The sequence below is a fragment of the Pristiophorus japonicus genome, chromosome 16, assembly GCF_044704955.1.
Source record: "Pristiophorus japonicus isolate sPriJap1 chromosome 16, sPriJap1.hap1, whole genome shotgun sequence".
Classification (NCBI taxonomy): domain Eukaryota; kingdom Metazoa; phylum Chordata; class Chondrichthyes; family Pristiophoridae; genus Pristiophorus; species Pristiophorus japonicus.
In genome coordinates this window covers 113,780,170-113,800,557 of record NC_091992.1, presented here as the reverse complement: position 1 = coordinate 113,800,557, position 20,388 = coordinate 113,780,170, and the positions used below count along the sequence as shown (strand labels likewise).

The 20,388-nt window shown below is 46.3% G+C and overlaps 1 protein-coding gene across 1 annotated transcript in view; it reads right to left on the bottom strand.

The window, feature by feature from the left end:
* Positions 1–1,830: 1,830 nt before the first annotated feature.
* Positions 1,831–20,388, bottom strand: part of fam20a (FAM20A golgi associated secretory pathway pseudokinase) — a 56,298-nt gene continuing 37,740 nt past the window's right edge. The window contains exons 6-11 of the mRNA XM_070858212.1: positions 18,606–18,721; positions 17,150–17,330; positions 15,023–15,132; positions 10,794–10,875; positions 4,454–4,513; positions 1,831–2,151 (exon numbers count right to left, since the gene is read on the bottom strand). Coding sequence (XP_070714313.1) covers positions 1,884–2,151; positions 4,454–4,513; positions 10,794–10,875; positions 15,023–15,132; positions 17,150–17,330; positions 18,606–18,721 — 817 coding nt within the window. The 3' untranslated portion in view covers positions 1,831–1,883. The remainder of the gene's footprint in view (positions 2,152–4,453; positions 4,514–10,793; positions 10,876–15,022; positions 15,133–17,149; positions 17,331–18,605; positions 18,722–20,388) is intronic.

Below are 20,388 nucleotides of genomic sequence, written 5' to 3'. Positions count from 1 at the left end.
TTCTCTCAGAGGGTTGTGAATCTTTGGAATTCTCTACCCCAGAGAGTTGTGGAGGCTGAGTCATTGAATATATTTAAGGTGGAGATAGACAGATTATTGAGTGACAAGGGAGTCTCAAGTGTTATGGGGAGTGGGTGGGAGGAGAAGTGGAGTTGAAGCCAGGATCAGATCAGCCATGATCTTATTGAGGCTCGAAGGGCCAAATGGCCTACTCCTGTTCTTATTTCTTATGTTCTTATGTTGAATGAAGCAACAGAAATAACACCGCAAAGAGAATTTAGTGACAGAAAATTTGAATTGTCAGCACATATTAAATTAAGTGGAACAGACTGTGCTTGCGTGGTGTCTAAAATGTGACAGCTGCAAATTCAGCACAAATCTTTTATATCGATAGATATAAATATAGATAAAAAATAAATAAAATTAATGTCGTCATCGTAGGATAGACCATTTTTGCTTTGTATGCGATGTCCATAAATTTGTAGAATACAAACTGGACACCAAAACTCCTTTCTCTCTTGCTTCTCTGTGTTCTGACATGGCGACATTAGGACGAGTTTAACTCTCTCCATCCGAGGGCAGTGGGACGGTAGCAGAGTGTTCTTGCCATGTTAGCCTGGGCCTTCCATTGGGTGGCCCGGTCACCTGACTGTGTCAGGTGGGAGCCCCATGAATCTGCGCAAATCAGGGTCCTGTGATGTACGTGGGACCCCAGTGCAATGTTGCAGGCTTAGTGGTTGGAATGTGCATCGTAGATGCTCCATTCGGTAAACCCGGTGGTCAATAGGAAGAGACGCCAAAAAGGTAAATCTAAACTTATTTTTGTGGGGGCAGCAGGCTCGATGAGAATCTGCCACTCCAGGCTATTCCCCAGCTCCCCCCCCCCACCGCCCCCTTCATTCTTTCCATGATTGCACCCCTCCCAGACTGACCTCCCCGCCGGTCGGGACAATCTCCAGACCGCTGGCTACTGTGCCGACCTGCGATGGGTCACCCTTACAGAGCGTGCAGTTCACTGGCGGCATGTTAATGAGGACTGGCCTTCAAAATAGACCCAGCCTCCCACCCGAGGCTTAGGTCGCCTGGCGTGTATACTCTGCAGGGGGATACACTTGCTCCAACTCGCTTGCTCTGCAGGCCGACCCACGCGCTCTGACCCCCACGCTCCGACCCCTGCGTTCTGACCCCCGCGCTCCGCAGGCCATCTGCCCGACAGTGAAATTCGACCCCATTACCTTTTCAGGCTACTCAGTCTCCAGTAAAGTTTCGTCAGCACAAAGCAAGCAACAGAACTCGAGCCACAATCCCATCTCCTGTCCTCCTCCATTTATCCCCCGTTAAAAGATGTGGAAGTAGCAGAGTGTGACAACCCTACAAATGGTATTATACTGGGAGTACTGGGCAGGATTGCAGTCCAGGTGTGGACTTCCCTGCTGAAGTGCCTGTGCCCACCTCGGAGCAGGGGCAGCTCACGGAGCAGGACTTGATGGACAGAGGCTCCTTCACCCAACTAGTGCAGTATTCACCGATGATCCGGTGCTCCACCTAATGGCTCAGATAGGGAATGAACATGTTAACCTCATGCAGCGAAATCAAGTAGTTTCTAGGAAGCTCCTCAATCTGTCCTTCAAACTATCAGGTTGGGGAGCCAAGCCACTTAGATGGGCAAAATTGCCCCATTTTAAACATCGCTGAGAGTCAGTCGACAGTAGTGCATCTTCAGAAATAGTTGAAAGTGGCACAAGAAATCAAAACAAAATCTAACACATCAACAGAGAGTCTTCTTTTTAAAGGCGGGGAGAATTCTATTCTCGCTGGAGTTTCCGTCCTTGCCTTTCTGTGGCTCTGGTCCATTGTGATTATGACTGGAAGCACGCAGCCAGTTACCTGGCCAGCACGCTGCTGTTAAAGTCCATGATGTCAAACGCATCTCCCACATCGTCATTGATCACATCAGCAGCTCCGTGTTGGTGCACACATTCCTGAACTGCCTTCAGTATTGCGAGCAGACGCCTGTCGAGTGCAAGCAGGTGAGGCTCTGTCAAAACTGGTCTGAGGGCATCGAGAAGCAAGGACTCCCGCATGACGTCACTCAACCGATAATCCGGCTGCGACAACAGCTCCAAACGCAAGAGTGTTGACTTCTTTATTCTATAAAAGAGACAATAGGGTGTTGAGTTAGAAACGTATAGAATCATAGAAATTTTCAGCACGGAAGGAAGCCATTTCGGCCCATTGTGTTGGCGCCGGCCAACCAAGAGCTATCCAGCCTTATTCCATTTTCCAGCGCTAGGTCCGTAACCCTGTAGGTTACTGCACTTCAAGTGCACATCCAAGTACTTTTTAAATGTGGTGAGGGTTTCTGCCTCTACCACCCTTTCAGGCAGTGAGTTCCAGACCCCCACTACCCTCTGTGTGAAGAAATTTCCCCTCAAATCACCTTTAAACTTCCCCCAATTACTTAAAATCTAAGACCCCTGTTGTTGACCCCTCTGCTAAGGGAAATAGGTCCTTCCTAGCCACTCTAGCTAGACCCCTCTTAACTTTATACAGCTCAATGAGGTCTCCCCTTGGCCCAGATTATGCATTAAGAATAACAGTGAGGCTCTCCGCGCTCACCATTATTGAGGAGTAAATCAGACAGCAACTTCTGGCATCCACACATGCGCAGTCAAATCCGGAGATCAGGAAGTTGCTGTACCAAGTTGCCCTGCTCCTTGACAAGCTTCACTACACCGGTACCTCACCGAGTGATTCAGTATTGAAACACATGAAGGGTGTGAAGTTTGTGTACTTACCCATTAGATACCCAGTAAATACGCCAGAAAAAGTTAGGGCTTGTCCATTCAAGTGTAAGTGAATGTTCAACGCGGCAGTGCATTGATCGGGAGATCCCATGCAGGCTGCTCACCAAGTGTTGCTGCTGGAAAAGATACTGTGCATGCGTGGCCTGACAGTAAATTTAAAGGGACCGTGCATGAAAAAAAATCTAGAGCGCTTTGGGGATAAGTTTTAATTACTGTCAAACAACCTCTCTAGCACTGAAATTTTACTTTTAAAAGTGTGGAGTCTCATTGCTTCAAATTTTAATTATTGTTGGAGATTTTTTTAAATTATTATTTTTTTAACATTTTCTTTCTGTCCCTTTTATCTATATTAATCCCATCTTTCTTTCCTGCTCTTTATTTTGCTTTCTGTTCATGATTTTGCATTGAATTAAATATTCTAACTCACACTTCCTGGTTTAGACTCTGCGTGTCTCAGTGAGGATTCTTCAATCTGATTGGTTGAAGAGCCATGCTTTTGCTTGCCCTGTTCACACATGCCACAGATCCCCTGTAAAGGGCGCCCCGCTGGAAAGGATCTTTAGTAACTGCAAGTTTCCGCTCAAACGCCCGCTGTGGGCAGCTGAAAGCGTAATGAATGGTGAGTGCCATTCCTTCGCCGCTGACAGCAAAATCCAGGCCACAGTTACTGGTTTATGCAAGAAAAAACCTGCAATAGCTAACACAGTATGCACTGGTCAAAAGGCATCCTGCTAATAGTAACGCTGTCTAATTCAGTCACTCTTTCCAACCCCAAAAAAGTGTACAGCGAACAAAGGGACTATTTTGCTAACCAAGGCAGTGATCCCATCTTCCCAGTTTACAAAAGCAATATTTAAAAATGGTTCCAGACATCTCAATAATCACATGGGTTGTCAGCATTATCTCTGAGCACCAAGCAAGTTTGACAACCAGTTTCACAGAGCCAATATAAAAAGAAGGCAGCAAATTCACTTAAAATATTAAATATGTCCCTGGTATCACAAAACTTTACTTTATCATCCTTAACTCCTTATAAATTCAAAACATGGAACGGATGAAAAACACAATTTACTCCAGCCAATACTACATCATTTTGTACTAAAAACTGATGTCCCGTAGTTTTAAGAGTGTTTGTCGCTCTATATAAATACAAGTTGTTGTTGTTTTTGTGCTCCCGAGTGTACTGACTCCAGTTGGCTGGCAGCCAGGGGGAATCTCAAAGCCCATGTGACCAAGAGCAGAGCTGCATCGGCTTCTGTCGGGCTTCACTAACTATTCAATTTTTTAAAGGTGGCTATTTGGACCCTGAATTTGGGGTGAAGCTTATCCAGCATGGTCTGAGAGTCAAATAGCCGAGCAACGAGTCTGAGTTTTGTTTCGGGCCCAGATACGATGCCGTGCGGCCAGCACCCGCCCCGAACCGAGAGACCCAAGGGTCAATGCAGATCAGTCCTCGGGCCACATCAGCAGTCTCGGGGCGAAAGATTAGCAGCGCGACCAATGCCCATGCAGATTGGGCACAGACCATCCCACTGCTAAATTCGTGTGCTTTGCACCCGTTTTACACCCGAAACACAGGCACAACACATACCAATTTCGGACCCATTTGTTCTCTATATGATATCATGCTAACAGTGTGGGATTACCTGCAGCACTGAGTCAGGGGGGCAAGGATGGAGAGTTCATCATGTGAGTGTTTCCCAAACCTAAGAGAAAGAAAGAAATGGGTTTAAAAACTGGTTCGGCAAAGTTGTAATGCATCCTTCAATTAGTTGTTACTTTGCACAATAAGCAGACTTATTCATTTTTCTGCTCATGAAAAGCATGCAATATCACACCATGGTTAATAGATTATATGAATTTGCCCTTGCTTCAGCTCATCTACTGCTGAAGCCCTCATCCATGCCTTTGCTAGCTCTAGACCTGACTATTCCAACACACCGGCCTCCCATCTTCTACCCTACATAAACTTCAGTTCATCCAAAACTCTGCTTCTTGTATTTTAGCTTGCACCAAGTCCCATTCACCCATCACCCCTGTGCTCACTGACCTACATTGGCTCCTGGTCTGGCAACGCCTCAGTTTTAAAATTCCCATCCCTCCATGTCCTCGCCCTTCCCTATCTCTCTACCCTCCTCCAGCCCCACAAGCCTTTGCGATCTCTTTACTCCAACAATTCTGGCCTCTTGCGCACCCCTGATTTTAATCGCTCCACCATTGGTGGCCGTGCCTTCAGCTGCCTGGGCCCTAAGCTCTGGAATTCTTTCCCTAAGCCTCTCTACCTCTCTCTCCTCTATTAAAACCCTTCTTAAAACCTTCCCCTTTATGACTAAGCTTGTGATCATCAGTTCTGTGGTGTATGCAGCACACAAATCACTGACTCCACACGGTCTGGTGTTAATCTAACTGCTGTGACCTTCGTCCTTTATTGAACAGCCTCAGAGTGACTCTCGGGTGTGGTGGTCAGCCTTTTATACTGCCTCTTGCAGGTACTTCCGGGTTTCCCACCACAGCACCCTCTGTGGTGTACCATTGTGCTTATTATACATTTAAGGTACCAGGACGATACACACATCAATACATAACATCTCACTCCCCCCCCCAATCCCAAAGCCGTTGCCGGGGATCTCGACTTTGTTTGTCCAACGGAAGGCAGGTAGGCATAGAGAGTGCGTTAGTATGGTACATGTTATCTGGTACAGATGTGCGTCAACGGGTTGCGGGTACACTGAGCGGTTAGTTATTGACCGGTTAAGGATCCCTGATTTCCTTATTAGCTCTTATCATTAATTGTACTTCATATCCATTATTTTACTCAAACACAGTGACCATTCAGCATTAAAATATTAATTCTTATTATAAATCCGCCATCTCACATCAACATAGCTCATGTTAGACTCGCTCTTGCCTTACAGAAGTACTTTATGGGGACCACCACGTGGTAAGGCCCTTTTAAGACTCCCGGGTGCATTTCCTTTTTAAGGCGCCATCTTTGATGCAGCAGGATTCCATGAGGTTTCTCCTTGGGCGCCGCCAACTTTGATGCGCTGCTGCTCTGGACACGAGGCCGCCGCCATCTTGCTCTCTGCCGCTCCGGATGCCCTCCGCCGCCGCAGCCTCCGCTCCCCTCCGCTGCCACCTGACTTGCCGCCTCTCCTGCGGTCGTCATAGTCGCTTCTCCGGCTGCCACCGTAGCAGCCTCCTCTGCGGCCGTCATGGCCGCCAACTGCTGCCGCCGCCCGACTCTCCCTCTGTGTTTGCCCCTCCGATCCGCCGGCCATCCTGGATCCCTCGCACCCCGCCCGCAGCGCCCCGCCGGCTCACCCCCGCCCCCCCATTATCCTGCCTCTGCAGGGCTACTTGCCTGTGGGGGCTAAGGCTGCCGGATCTCTATGGCTTGAGGTCCGGGGCTGGGGCTTGCTCTGCTTCCCTGTGGGTGGATTGAGGCTGCAGCTCCAGCTCGGTCGGCGCTGCTCTCTGGGGACCCGGGGCACGGCAGCACCCCGGGGAGCAGCAGCCTGTGGAGTGGTGAAGTCTTCCCAGCTCCCACGGACCAGGAGTGTCGGCCCATCGCCTGCAACGGCCCACAAAGGTAAACCGTGCGTCTCGTCCCGGTGGGATACCTGCACCATCGCTCTGCCGAGAACAGGTATCAGTTCCCTGGTGTAGGTACGCAGCTTCGCCGTGACCGGGACCAGCTTGGGTCGTGCAGCTGGGTTAATCCACAGTTTATCAAAAGTTCTCCGACTCATCAACGACGGACCCGAGCCCGTGTCCACTTCCATACTCACAGGGACTCCGTTGATTTTTACTTCCATTATCACTGGGGGCGAATCGTCGGTGCACGTGTACAGTCCCAACACCTCATCTTCTTCTGCCTGCTCCTCGCTGGATGGTGGATCATCTCCCATCACCTCAGCCACATGGTGAGTCCAATTTCTTTTACACATACGCTGAAGGTGGCCTTTCGTGTGGCAGGTATTGCACGTGTACTCCGCAAACCTGCACCGGTGAGCCCCATGGCTTCCTCCACAGCGCCAGCATGGTGCTGCTTGATCGGCCCCCCTCAGCGGACTCTGAGTTCCAGGACCCAAGGTCCGTGCTCTCTGCCCTGGGCAGAGCCACGTTCTGCAGTTTTGTCCGTGGTGGGCGCTATCCTGTGGACAGTGCCTGCCGGGTTCGAGACTGTGTGGATTATTTGCTTGGTGCTGCAAGTCGAGGTCATATGTGCCCGGCTGATGGCGATGGCCTTTGTCAGAGTGACTGTGGGTTCCGTGGCCAGCAGCTTGTGAAGGAGGCCCTCGTGGCCAATCCCCATAACGAAAACGTCCCGCAACGCCTTGTCAAGGTGTGCACCAAAATCACACGGCGCCGCGAGTCTCCTGAGGTCCGCAGCATATTTAGTGATATCTTGGCCCTCAGGTCTGCAGTGACGGTAAAATTTGTATCTGGCCGTGAGGATGCTCTCCTTCGGTTTCAACTGGTCACGAATGAGTTCAGTCAGCTCCTCGTATGACTTGTCCCTGGCGCTCCCAGGTGCCAGCAAATCCCTGACGAGACAGTAAACCTCATCTCCACAACTGGAGAGCAATATCGCCTTACGCTTATCTCTCATTGCATCCGTGTCCTCCATCAGGTCATTTGCTGTGAAGTAGTACTCGAGCCTTTCCGTAAAGGCCTCCCAATCATTGCCCACGGTAAAATCCTTTAGTGAGCTCAGAGTAGCCATGGTTGTGTGGAGTTCGTCCGCTTCCTTGTCGCCAATGTGGTGTATGTAGCACACAAATCACTGACTCCACACGGTCTGGTGTTACTCTAACTGCTGTGACCTTTGTCCTTTATTGAACAGCCTCAGAGTGACTCTCGGGTGTGGTGGTCAGCCTTTTATACTCCCTCTTGCAGGTACTTTCAGGTGTCCCACCACAGCGCCCTCTGTGGTGTACCATTGTGCTTATTATACATTTAAGGTACCAGGACGATACACACATCAATACATAACAAGTTCTACTATCTCCTTATGTGGCTCAGTGTCAAAGTTTGTTTGATAATGCTCTTGTGAAGCACCTTCGTTAAAGGTGCTATATAAAAACAAGTAGTTGTTGTTCTAGAGATACCAAAAAGTAGGTTTGTGACGGCATAGGTGCAACAACAAGAGTATAATGGATGTCTGCAGCTGGGTGGAATTCCAGGCAGACTATCTGTAAATTCCACTAGAAATGACTAAGAAAGTTCATGTTCGAGATTACAGTGATTTAACAAATAATCTGTTAGAACCAGCAAAACCAAGCAATTACCAGGATGATTAACCAATCACTGAAACTCCATGCTGGGACAGTGCCACATTCCAATTGCGGATTTGACTGATATCTAGTGACCGGCAAGGCTGAACAATTGTCTTGTGTTTTGGGCAGTGCCAGAAAGCGTGACGCATCTTTAAATCAGATACAACTTCTGACATTTTCCAAACTTGTTCATAATGCTTGTTGTTATTGCTAAGCTGGCTGTTCCGTGATCAGCAATGTTAAAGAAACTCTAAAGATACCAGCTCAGCGAGGAGACGGTAACCTGCAAAGCTCAGACACCTTTGCATCTCCAAGTAGCGTGTTTTTCACAGGTGTCTGGAATATCGTTTGTCTCTGTGCTCGTACATGCAAACCGAAATATTTAGAGGAACTGGAATCTCACCACAGAAATCACTTCTACGTAAATCGCAAAGCTAGCCTAGACTAGCTATAATAAACCCCAGCTGGCTGCCTACTCATTTCATACACATCTTTTGGAAACAGTGACAGTGCACTGGTGGTTTTCCATCAGCCGACTTGTATGCAGACTTATTTTTCACCACAAGCACCGTGGGGGTGTTTTCAGTTCAGACTGCCCTGCAGTTACCTGGACTGAGATTCTGAGACACCTCTACGTTCATTTTCTGCTTGTAGTTTGCAATCCCGATCATCGATAGTCTTCATAGTCTGACAACTTTTCTTTAATGGCCCCGAATTTGCGGACCAGATGACAGTGAACTGGCAGGGTTCGCTGTCATTCCGCCTTTGACACTGACCGCAACTTTGAGATTTGGCGTATGCACCTGATAGCTGCAGTTGCGGTCTGTCATTCACTGCTCCTTCACAGGCTTCAAGGGCTGCACTAAATCATTAGCCTTAGTAATGGTCCCTGTCCCAGTCAGACATCAGCAGTGACGGGCCATTTTCCACTGGAGAAAAGAACTGCTGCCCCGATAAGGGCTAAAAAAGGGAGGCCACCTTTAATAGTGCACCAGCCAATAATATTTTTTAAATGCTTCCCTCAACACAGCTGGAGTTGTGTTCTCAATGGGCAGGATTCCAGCTCTATGTCTGCTCAGCAGCTGGATGGTCTTAAAGACTTTTTAAAAATTCTCCACTGCCAAGCTGCAGTTCACAGCTGGGCCAGATGTTCCTACCTTCCCTCCCTTTGCTGCATCTGGTAAGGAATCAAGTGATTGAAATCATTCCCTCAGAGTCAGAAGTTAAAGGGAGCAGAAAGCATGGCTGTTCTCCACTGGTGGTTATTTGTCATGCCCCACTAATCAGGACATTTATCCCCTTGGTCCGAATGCTCTATTATTCAAATAGAGTTCCCACAGAATTTATAATGATACCATCATAAGTAACTTATTAAGTATTAAACATGGACACAATGCAGTGAGACTTGACAGGAAATTGTGACTGCAAATGTAAAACAGAAAGGGGTAGAAATTCTACAGATATCCCGATCTTCTGTGACTCCGGCAGAAACTCTGGAGAAACGGCTGTTATTTATCCGTTTACAACTTTCTGCATAAGATCATAAGAAAAAGGAGCAGGAGCAGGTCATTCGGCCCCTCAAGCCTGCTCCGCTATTCAATAAGATCATGGCTGATCTTCTACCTCAGCGACACCTTCCCGCACTATCCCCATATCCCTTAGTATCCAAAAAGCTATCGATCTCTGTCTTGAATATATTCAACGACTGAGCCTCCACAGCCCTCTGGGGTAGGGAATTTCAAAGGTTCACAACCAGGGGTTCTGCTGACCTCCACTGAAGTTATAATAGGAGATTGGAAGTAACCTTGCAGAACTTACAAGCCAAAATCTAAATCAGGACAGTTGAGGTCACGCGAATTTGTGTGTGTACGTGTATAAGTGAGCATGTGACTGCAAGTGACAAGAATCTGAGTGTACGATTGAGTGCGTTGTTTTATGGCCTATTTGTTTGTCTGTGTATAGAGTAATTTGATTCCTTTATGTTTAGTGAAATTGTTTGAAATGCTTGAGAACAATAATCACCCAGGGCATTGTAAAATCTGATCCATCATATTTCTGTATATTTCCCTCTCAATGTTTCTCAATAAACAGAACACAAGACATTTGGAACAAAAGCAAAATGCTGCAGATGCTGGAAATCTGAAAATAATAACAGAAAATGCTGGAAATGCTCAGTGGAGAGAGAGACAGAGTTAACATTCCAGGTCGATGACCATTCGTCAGAAATTCTGATCGACCTGAAACGTTAACTCTGTTTCTCTCTCCACAGATGCTGCCTGACCTGCTGAGCATTTCCAGCATTTTCTGTTTTTATTATACCCTGTATACAGTGTTGGCTTTGGACTGTTTGAGGATAGCGAGTTACAGGAACCTTACGGAGGTCAGCAGTCAAAAGTGCCGATAATTCCATGGGTTAAGAATTCTCTGACATGTGCAAACAGTTGTGTGAGCTGCAGGTAAACTGGAGGTAGACTGAAGGGAACCAATCAGGAGTGCAGAATCTGAATGGGGACAAGGTGACTGAATGAGCCTTCGTTGTAGCCTTGCTCTCTCATCCTGCTCTGTGTCAACTTGTAATATCTAAGAAATCAAATTCTAAATCAAACCCTAACCCTAACCCTAACCCAAAAAGGTTATAATATGTTTTACTTGTTCTCTTTGGCACTCGGATTACATTAATGGCACCGTATATATAAACTGTTACCCTCTCGCGTTGTCAAAGTGGATGAGATAGCCGTCATTTCCAAACTTTGTGAAGACCTCAAAGTGATGTCGATCCATATTACCTGAAAATAAATGTGGAAACATTGACTGAATTAGCAGCAGGAGGAGGTTTTCCAGGGATGACTTCACACTGAGAGATTCTTTGTTTAAATTCACTTTTTTTTTTTAGCCCAGCTGAACTGCTTTTGTCCTCAATGAGCTTGACATAATTCATGATGCAAGTCAGGTGTAATTAAGTATAAATATTAATCATTGAATCTATGGTGGAGCCCCTGAATCTCCTCGTGGGGTTTTTTTGTCTGGCAATGGTAAAATGCCTTTCAATCCTTCAGCTGTTTGCCTCACTTTCACTCGACAAAAAGAATTCCTTTTACACAGAAAATGTCCCAAATATGCTTCACACAAGAGAAGCAGACACCAAACCACAGTGAAAGGGCTGGGAGAGATGAGCAAAAGCATGGCTGAAAAGATAATGAGGAGGCTTTAAAGGTGGAGAGAGAAGTGGATGGGTTTGGGAGGGGAAGGAAGTTGCAGAGATTAGGGCTAAGAATGGTACAGAGGGGGAGGGGCGACGAAAGCAGGTATGAAGGGGAGCTGCATACAATAGCAGCAAGCATTTCCTTATTCTGATACAATTTGAATACAGTAGGAAGTTCATAGAATCATAGAAATTTACAGCACAGAAGGAGGCCATTCGGCCCATCGCATCCGTGCCAGCCGACAAAGAGCTATCCCGCCTAATCCCACTTTCCAGCTCTTGGTCTGTAGCCTTGTAGGTTAATGCACTTCAAGTGCATATCCAAGTACTGTTTAAATGTGGTGAGGGATTTTGCCTCTACCACCCTTTCAGGCAATGAGTTCCAGACTCCCACCATCCTCTGGGTGAAAAAGATTCTCCTCAAATCTCCTCTGAACCTCCTACCACTTACTTTAAATCTATGCTCCCTGGTTATTGACCCCTCTGCTGAGGAAAATAGATCTTTCTTATCCACTCTATCTAAGCCCCTCATAATTTTAGACACCTCAATTAGGTCTCCCCTCAGCCTCCTCTGTTCCAAAGAAGACAACCCCAGCCTATCCAATCTTTCCTCATAGCCAAAATTCTCCAGTCCAGGCAACATCCTCGTAAATCTCCTCTGTACCCTCTCTAGGGCAATCACATCCTTCCTGTAATGTGGTGACCAGAACTGCACACAGTACTCTAGCTGTGGCCTGACTAGTGTTTTATACAGTTCAAGCATAACCTCCCTCCTCTTATATTCTATGCCTCGGCTAATAAAGGCAAGTATCCCGTATGCCTTCGTAACCACCTTATCTACCTGTCCTGCTACCTTCAGGGATCGGTGGACATGCACTCTACGGTCCCTCTGTTCCTGTTTCTCAGTGTCCTACCATTTATTGTGTATTCCCTTGCTTTGTTAGCCCCCACCAAATGCATTACCTCACACTTCCAGGAATTGAATTCCATTTGCCACTGTTCTGCCCACCTGACCAGTCCATTGATATCTTCCTGCAGTCTACGGGCTAGATTTTTGTCGAAAACGATAGCTTTACACCAAAATTACCATTTTCGTTGCGCTACCATTTTTAGTCCTAACTTTTGGCCTTTACATTTGCACCAGGGTTGGTAAAGTCGGCGTTGTCGACGATTCGCGGCGCAAACCACGAGTTTCGGCAACTTTAGTCCGGGGCTGGTAGTGCTGCGAGAAAGGCCTGGGGAGGGGGGAGAAAAAAATTGCAAAAAACATTCACAAAACCCTTACCTACTAACTCGCTGAAAAAGAATTTAAAAATAAGAACTTTAACTTACCTTTTTTGCAGGTCTTCATACTTACCGCTGCTGGCAGGGCTGCACCGACAGGTTTGACCCTGTCACTGCTCTGGGCGTGGCGTAAGGATCGGGAGAGAGCCGAAAGTATGACGCAAACGCAATCTGTGTCCTTGCACGTCAGCGCATCTGTCCATGGCGGTACGTCGAAGCACCACCGCAAACAGGTGCCCGAGGATCCCGCTGACCGGGTTTTTGCCGCAGAGGGTCAAATTGTGGCGAAAACCTGATCGCAAACGTGGCAAAAATCCGGCCCTTTTCTTCTTCATTATCAACCAAAGGTTGGCAGTGGTTACACTCTGAAATTATTGAAATCAATGTTGAGTCTAGAAGGCTGTAAAGTGCCTAAACGAAAGATGAGGTGCAGTTCCTCGAGCTTGTGTTGAACTCCGTTAGAACAGTGTAGGAGACCGAAGATGGCGAGGTCAGAGTGGAGTGAAGTAGAGAATTAAAGTGACAGCCAACTGGAAGCTCAGGGTCACACTTGCGGACTGAACGGAGGTGTTCTGCGAAGCAGTCACCCAATGTAGAGGAGACCATATCGTGAGCAGGGAATGCAGTATACTAAATTGAAAGAAATACAAGTAAATCACTGTTTCAACTGGAAGGAGTATCTGGGGTATTAGTCATACATGACCTTTCCTTAACAAATCCATGCTGACTGTCCTTGATTAATCTGTATCTTACTACATGAAGATTTATCCTGTTCCTCAGAATTTTTTCCGATAATTTTCCCACCACCGAGGTGGCCTGTAATTACTCGGTCTATCCCTTTCTCCCTTTTTAAACAATGGTACAACGTTAGATGTCCTCCAGCACCACACATGTAGCCAGAGAGGATTGGAAAATGATGCTCTCCCTCCTTCCCTCTCTCGCTCAGTGGCACGAACAGCTGCATAATTCTCCCTGGCTGAAGCACTTTCACACAGGTAGGAAGATGGTTTATTTAATCTTTTCTTGGCTTATAAATGTTTATTCAGGTTGGATTTATTTGTATAATATTTGTAGAAGTATAAATAAGGATTTATTGTCGAATTTAATGAGTTCCCTTCCCCCCCACCTCGTTCTGGACGCCTAATTTGTAACCTGCGCCTGATTTTTTAATGTGTAGAACAGGTTTTTTCAGTTCTACAAAAATCTTCACTGGCTCCATTCTACTTTAGTTTGGAGTACATTTTCACTGTGGAAACTTTCAAATCAGGTGTCAGTGGCCGGACACGCCCCCTTTTTGAAGAAAAAATTCTGTTCTAAACTAGAACTGTTCTACCTGACTAGAACTGCAGAAAAAAAAATGTGGAGAATTGTGATTTCTAAAATAGTCTGTTCTCCACCAGTTGCTCCTAAAAATCAGGCGCGAATCATGTGGAAACTTGGGCCCATAGAGGGGTAAGCTGGTTCAATCAAACACAGAATCAATCTGACAGACTTCCCTTCGCTGTGCTCCCTCTGCTGGAGTCTTCTGTTACTTCAGCTTGGTTTTGGAAATCTTGTGTTAGAAGAATTATTTGCTGTATTAAAATGTGATGTCTGCCTGTTGTGTTGGCATATGATTTATTGCTCATTTTAAAGTAACTATTGCTTGTATTGAAATGTGGTTTGTGTTTGTTATATGGAGATGGGACTTTGTGTTTCTCCTTTACTTTCTCTCATCCTGTCCTGAAAGCACTGAATCACGCTCGGGGACATTCCTGCAGGTGCCAGCTGCCCTCTGGTACCTTGGCCAGCCTTCCTGTTTGTGTAACTGTCAGGCTAATCAACTGTAAGGGCATCACAGCTAAACTGATCCTGCCTTTCTCCAATGTCCTCATAATGCATAAACCAACACAAATGACTGGATGCGAATAAGGGTGAGACTTCAGGCCAAATTTCACCTTCGTAATCCAAGGGCATTGTGGTCAATTGTAGCAATCCCTGAGCTAACTCATCACTGCCTGGGGAACGCACAGAGGATGTTGTGATTTCTGAGGGGTTATTGAGTGACAGATTGGGGTGTGGACGGGGGGGGGGGGGCGGTGCGGGGGGTTACTCCTGCAAATCTATACGCAGGCAGTTTCCAACATCAGCAAAAGTGTTGTTGAGGCACCAAGGTTAGGCCAGCCAGTTCGCCACAGGGAATTAAAGCCAAATAGTGCTTTATTAGTAGAAACCTCTCTGCCTCTCTTTCTCCCTTTAAGACGCATCTTACAACCTACCTCATTGACCAAGCTTTTGGCCGTCTGTCCTAACATCTCCTTATGTGGCTCGGTGTCAAATTTTGGTTTGATGACGCTCCTGTGAAGCTGCTTGGGAAGTTTTACTACCTTAAAGGCGCTATATGAATACAAGTTGTTGTTGAAACAGTTGGAAGGTGATGAGAAAATTATTTTCCTGTGAATGGTTACCTGTTAAAAAGTCAAATATGGCCATATCGATAACGTTCAGTAATCTGCTACCCATGTTGTATGGAGGAGTACGTTTGATCTTTTCACAGTAGTTTGGATTGGTCTCCCACCTGCAGGAAAACAAAGCAGCAAGCAATTATAAAAATGTTCAAGCTCCACATCATAATAACATGAACAGCACATCATAATGTCAACATATCCATTAGTGCTTAGCCAAATAAAGGTTACTCCAAGGCAGTTCAAACTGGTCTCATTTTTATCATTTTGACTACATAGGACCTGACGGGTGGCTAAATTGTTCCTGACTTTTCTAATTGCTAATATATTTTGCCTCCTTCCTTATCAAGACCAATTATATTATTGAATTAGACCGACCAAGGCCGTTTTGACAAATACTTCAGGGAGATTACTTCAGGAATCCTCATTACTCTTCTCTGCTCCGTCCCATTATCAGTTGTTTCACTTCCTGCAGGGTTCCCCCATGGTATGTTCCTTTCCACTGCTGAGACCACAACCAAGGCCCAGCTGCCAGGCCCCCTCCAATGTGACTCTCTGTCCAGATGTTCAGTTGTATGTGAATGTTTTGGATGTATCTGCACCGTGACTGTCCCCTCATCCCTGTAAGGAAGTGTCACAGATCCTCATCTCCGCAGACTTCTCTCAACTGTCAGTGGAAATCGAGGAAATTGCACATGGCAATCGTGGCTGTGCTCTCGTGCCCCAGCACTCCCAGGTCAACCAACTGACCGCCTCAGAACTCGGACACTGCAGCCCCGATATTGACTGGGGGTTGGGGGGGGGGGCGGGGGAGCATAAGGAAACCCCGGCAAGGCAGAGGACGTGGAGGTCCTGCCGAATTTGATGGCAGGACTTCATTATCATTTTTTTCCTTCTGTTTCCCACCTGGCAGCATGGCCAAATCGACATGCTGGACAGCTTTCAGGCGGGAAAAACCACTGGCAGGATGGGGACGGCAATCAGGAGGGAGGATGCAAGAGATCGGGGCTTGTGCAGGTGGTGGAAGAGAAAGGCCATCGCGAGAGGGAGTGAGATATTGGGGCTTGTGTGGGGGACGGGGGAGGAGGGGGACAGGGGGAGGGGAGGAAGAGAGAGTCCAACATGGGAGGGAGGGAGCGAGACATCAGGGCTTTACGGGAAGGGGGGGGGTGAGGGGAAGAGAGAGTCTGTCATGGGAGGGAGGGAGCGAGACATCAGGGCTTTGCGGGGGGAGGGGGGGGAAGAGAGAGTCTGTCGTGGGAGGAAGTGAGAGAGAGATTGGGGCTTTGTGAAGGGTGGGAGAAGGAAGGCGCCTTGAGATTAAAACTGGATGGGGTGGAGGGGGGCGGTGTGAAGGCCGGCAATTGTGGCAGGAAGGAGACAGAGGCTGCGATCGGTAAAGGGGTGGCTGAAGGCCTCATTGAGAGGCTGGGGGAAGCACTACTGTTCCTCCTGACCCATGAGGAGTGCTGTAAAAGGCTCATATTATGGAGCCCGCAGCTCCTGCCTTCCGTTCACTGCCGGGTTTCCTGAGCCCTGGGAAACCCACGAGGCAACTGTTAAACAGTGGGAGCCTGATTTGCATATGTTGACGAAGAGCCCCTCCCTCACACGCCTTGAAACACACTGCCGTCAAAAATGGTAATGGGCACATATGTAGTGGGTTAGGGCCACGTTCCCTCCCTCCAGCCCTCTCCTGCCCATCGTGGGGGGGTTAATATCAAGGCCTGCATGTTTGTTACATGCTGTCTCAGCAAATTGTGGAAAATGTGATAAGTGTATGTTACTCCACTGGTAAGATGCGTCCGCTGATTGAGTATCATTGACAGGTGGTTGAATGCCATCACTTGAACAGGATTGTCCTAACTCTTTTTTATAATACAGACCTCTTTCGTACATATTTGGGGAAATTCATTAATCAAATTAAATAGAAAGCATGCAAGCGGAGAACAAAGAAACAATGAAGTCATGGAAAAAGAGTTGAACATAAATCCTGGCTGGTTTGTTCTTCTCGTGGTCCCCAAATTGCTGGCCCTAAATAAGCCTGTTCTACTTCAGTTGCTAATATCTGTAAAGAAAGAATGTTGTAACTCCCCTGGAGCTGACACATGCACAACAATAAATCCTTACTCTTCTTTATCAACGAATGTGTAGGACCTGCTCCACGGGTTTGCGATGAGTTCTCGCTGTGCAATGTAAAGGTCAGGCAGGAAAGCAGACACTGACCCTTCCAGCAAGTAAGGATTCCCACATACTGCATACTCTGTCTTGCACGAGTACAGGCATTTTGAAAAGAAGCATACATTGTTCTCTGTGGAAGAATAGAAACAGAATGAATGTTATTAATTTTGTTATGACCATGTACAAAACTTACTTTTTTAACTTGAAAACTAATTAGGGTTGCCAACTCTGGTCGGGCATATTCCTGGAGGTTTCGTCACATGACCTTCTTCCAACAACTGCCTCGCCCAATCAAACAGCCGCTTTTTTTTGCCCATCTCCAGTATTTTCCTAACTAATAAACAAAAGTGTTGCAAGAAAATCAGGAAAAAAATCACTTTTTTAATGCCTCTGTGATCTTTCCCCTGGGTTGCGGGCAGCAGTGTCCAGGCGATTAATCTCTAACTCTTGGAGGTTCCAGGACAATCGTGGAGGGTTGGCAGACCCACAAAGCATATACAACAGAAAAGGGGGGAGTACATTTTGTTATTTCAGCAGCTTCCACAGAAACTAATAAAACTGTTAGGCTTTCGGCAAAGGGAGGAAGAAAGGAACTTCCGTCTGTACAGATTCCCTTTCAAAATGCTTCTGTACATTCTTTACTTCTGTGGGCAGGCGTATGGCACATTCCAGGAAAGTTCCTCTTAAGTATTTCTTTACCATAACCCTTCCACAAGGTATTCAACGGCTTTTGTTTTGAGCTGAATAAAACACTTGCAAAATAATTTGACACAAGACAGATTCTTTCTATTGGCACTGGCCAGCTTTGAATAGCGTGGGGGATGGACCGACAGTTTGGAGCTTTGTTTGCTTATCTTTGGGGATCAGGAAGTACTTACGTAGAAGTTTCCCTCAGGAGGTTAAGAAAGTGGGGCGCAGTCCATAATAGGAAAGGACTGCACGCAGCATATGAAAGGAGCGGCTTGTTGGGTCAAGTAGCATTCTTGTTCCACACTCCCGTATGTTCTTATAACCATCGCTTTAGATTAACTAAATAGTTGAGTTGCCAACTTTTAAAATGTTAGAAGATTGTCTGTCTGGCCATTTTTGCCAAGTTGAAATCCTCTGTGATAGTGAATGCCTCAGCATTGTAGAAAAATGAGGAATTGTGTCATGGGTTTATCAAATTAAACAATAATAAAGCACAAGCCTTTATATGGTAAAAACAGATGATAATTAGCTACTGTTTTTACACTGCTGAAATTGTTACTGAATTTGGACATTGTGAGAGCAGAATATCTGAATATCTTGCATTACATTAACTACAGGATGGTGCAAACAAATTTCTTTGACTAAGCTGCTTTTGAGCTGCCATGTAGTACATAAATATTCTGCTTCTGTAGAGTTCGGCTACTTTCTTCATTACCTGGCGAGATGAAAAAAGTGGATAGCAGCTCTTCATTTCTAGTCAGGGCTTGGATTTCTTTACTTAGGTTAATCTTTCGGCCAGCCACTGGTGGAACACGCCGGAAATCAAGAATTCTTTAAAAGAAAGTATTAGTTCGTCAGCGAATACAATGAATACAATGAATAATAGATTTGAGTGAAATAAAAACAGATAATGCTGGAAATCTCAGCGGGCCAGGCAGCATCTGTGGAGAGAAACAGAGTTAACGTCCATCGACCTGAAACATTAACTCTGGTTTTCTCTCCACAGATGCTGTGTGGCCCACTCAGATTTCCAGCATTTTCTGTTTTTATTTCAGGTTCCAGCATCCGCAGTATTTTGCTTTTGTAATAGATTTGAGTGATATATTTTCAGATACAAGTATGATTATTAACATAGAAACATAGAAACATAGAAAATAGGTGCAGGAGTAGGTCATTCGGCCCTTCTAACCTGCACCGCCATTCAATGAGTTCATGGCTGAACATGCAACTTCAGTACCCCATTCCTGCTTTCTCGCCATACCCCTTGATCCCCCTAGTAGTAAGGACTACATCTAACTCCTTTTTGAATATATTTAGTATTTAGTATTAAAGTGTATGTGTTTCGATACACGGGGTTAAATTGTGTGTGTTTGGACACACGGGGTTAAATTGTGTGTGTTTGGACACACGGGGTTAAATTGTGTGTGTTTGGACACACGGGGTTAAATTGTGTGTGTTTGGACACACGGGGTTAAATTGTGTGTGTTTGGACACACGGGGTTAAATTGTGTGTGTTTGGACACACGGGGTTAAATTGTGTGTGTTTGGACACACGGGGTTAAATTCCTGACCAATGCTACTTTAGTACATATTCTGTTATCAATTGTCACTAATAGCTGAAAGGGACTATTGTCTTTGTATGTTACTGAAGTTCTTTATCTATGTCTGCCCTGTCATGTTCATCAATGTCATTGAAGGTTTTAGATCAGCTACTGGCATTGATTGATTGAATGTGTAAATCCCGTCTCTCCTGCCTCATTATTACCTATTTTATTGTCTTAACTCAAACCTCAAAAGAAGCTCCAGCCCCCGTTGGTTCACTGCACGCAGGTTATGTTTGAGGACAATGAGAGTGACTGCTAAATCAGTGGCAACTTGAGTCCGATTTGAATGCATTTTGTTGCTCTGGATTCTCTAGGGATTCGATTGACTCTCCGAGGGCTCAAATGGAGCTTCAACAGCGACACAAAACAGGCGGTTGTGGATCAGCCGCCCGATCTTTCTTTCCAGTGCCCCCACCAGAGTTGAATTTGACCCCCTACATCCCTGGGATAAATTTAACCCTAGGTCCTGGGGGCAGGAGGACTGTGTTGTGGTTAACTAACAGCAGACGGTCATGTGTTGTAGCTGAACGTGTGATGTATCAGACCTCAACCAGGCTGCTAGACGGAGCAGCTCTTATAGTCCATTCTCCACCTTGGGCAGAGGAGACGAAAGGCCAGCTGCCCTCCTCCAAGCACACTTCCCAACAGAGAACTCAGCCTCAACACCACCACCTTTCCAGCTTAGGGGGGATAGGGGGAATGTAAATGGATGGCGGGGAGTTGCTCCCATGAACGGATAACATGGGAGGAGGAATAGATTCAATACAGAGGTCGAGTATTTATTTACAATTCCCATTCCACAGTTGAGTTTTAGGAATGGAATGCGAATTAAAAATAAAATCCCTTCTCCACCCAGTTGTTTTCATAGATAGATGTGTCGCCCTACAGAGAAGC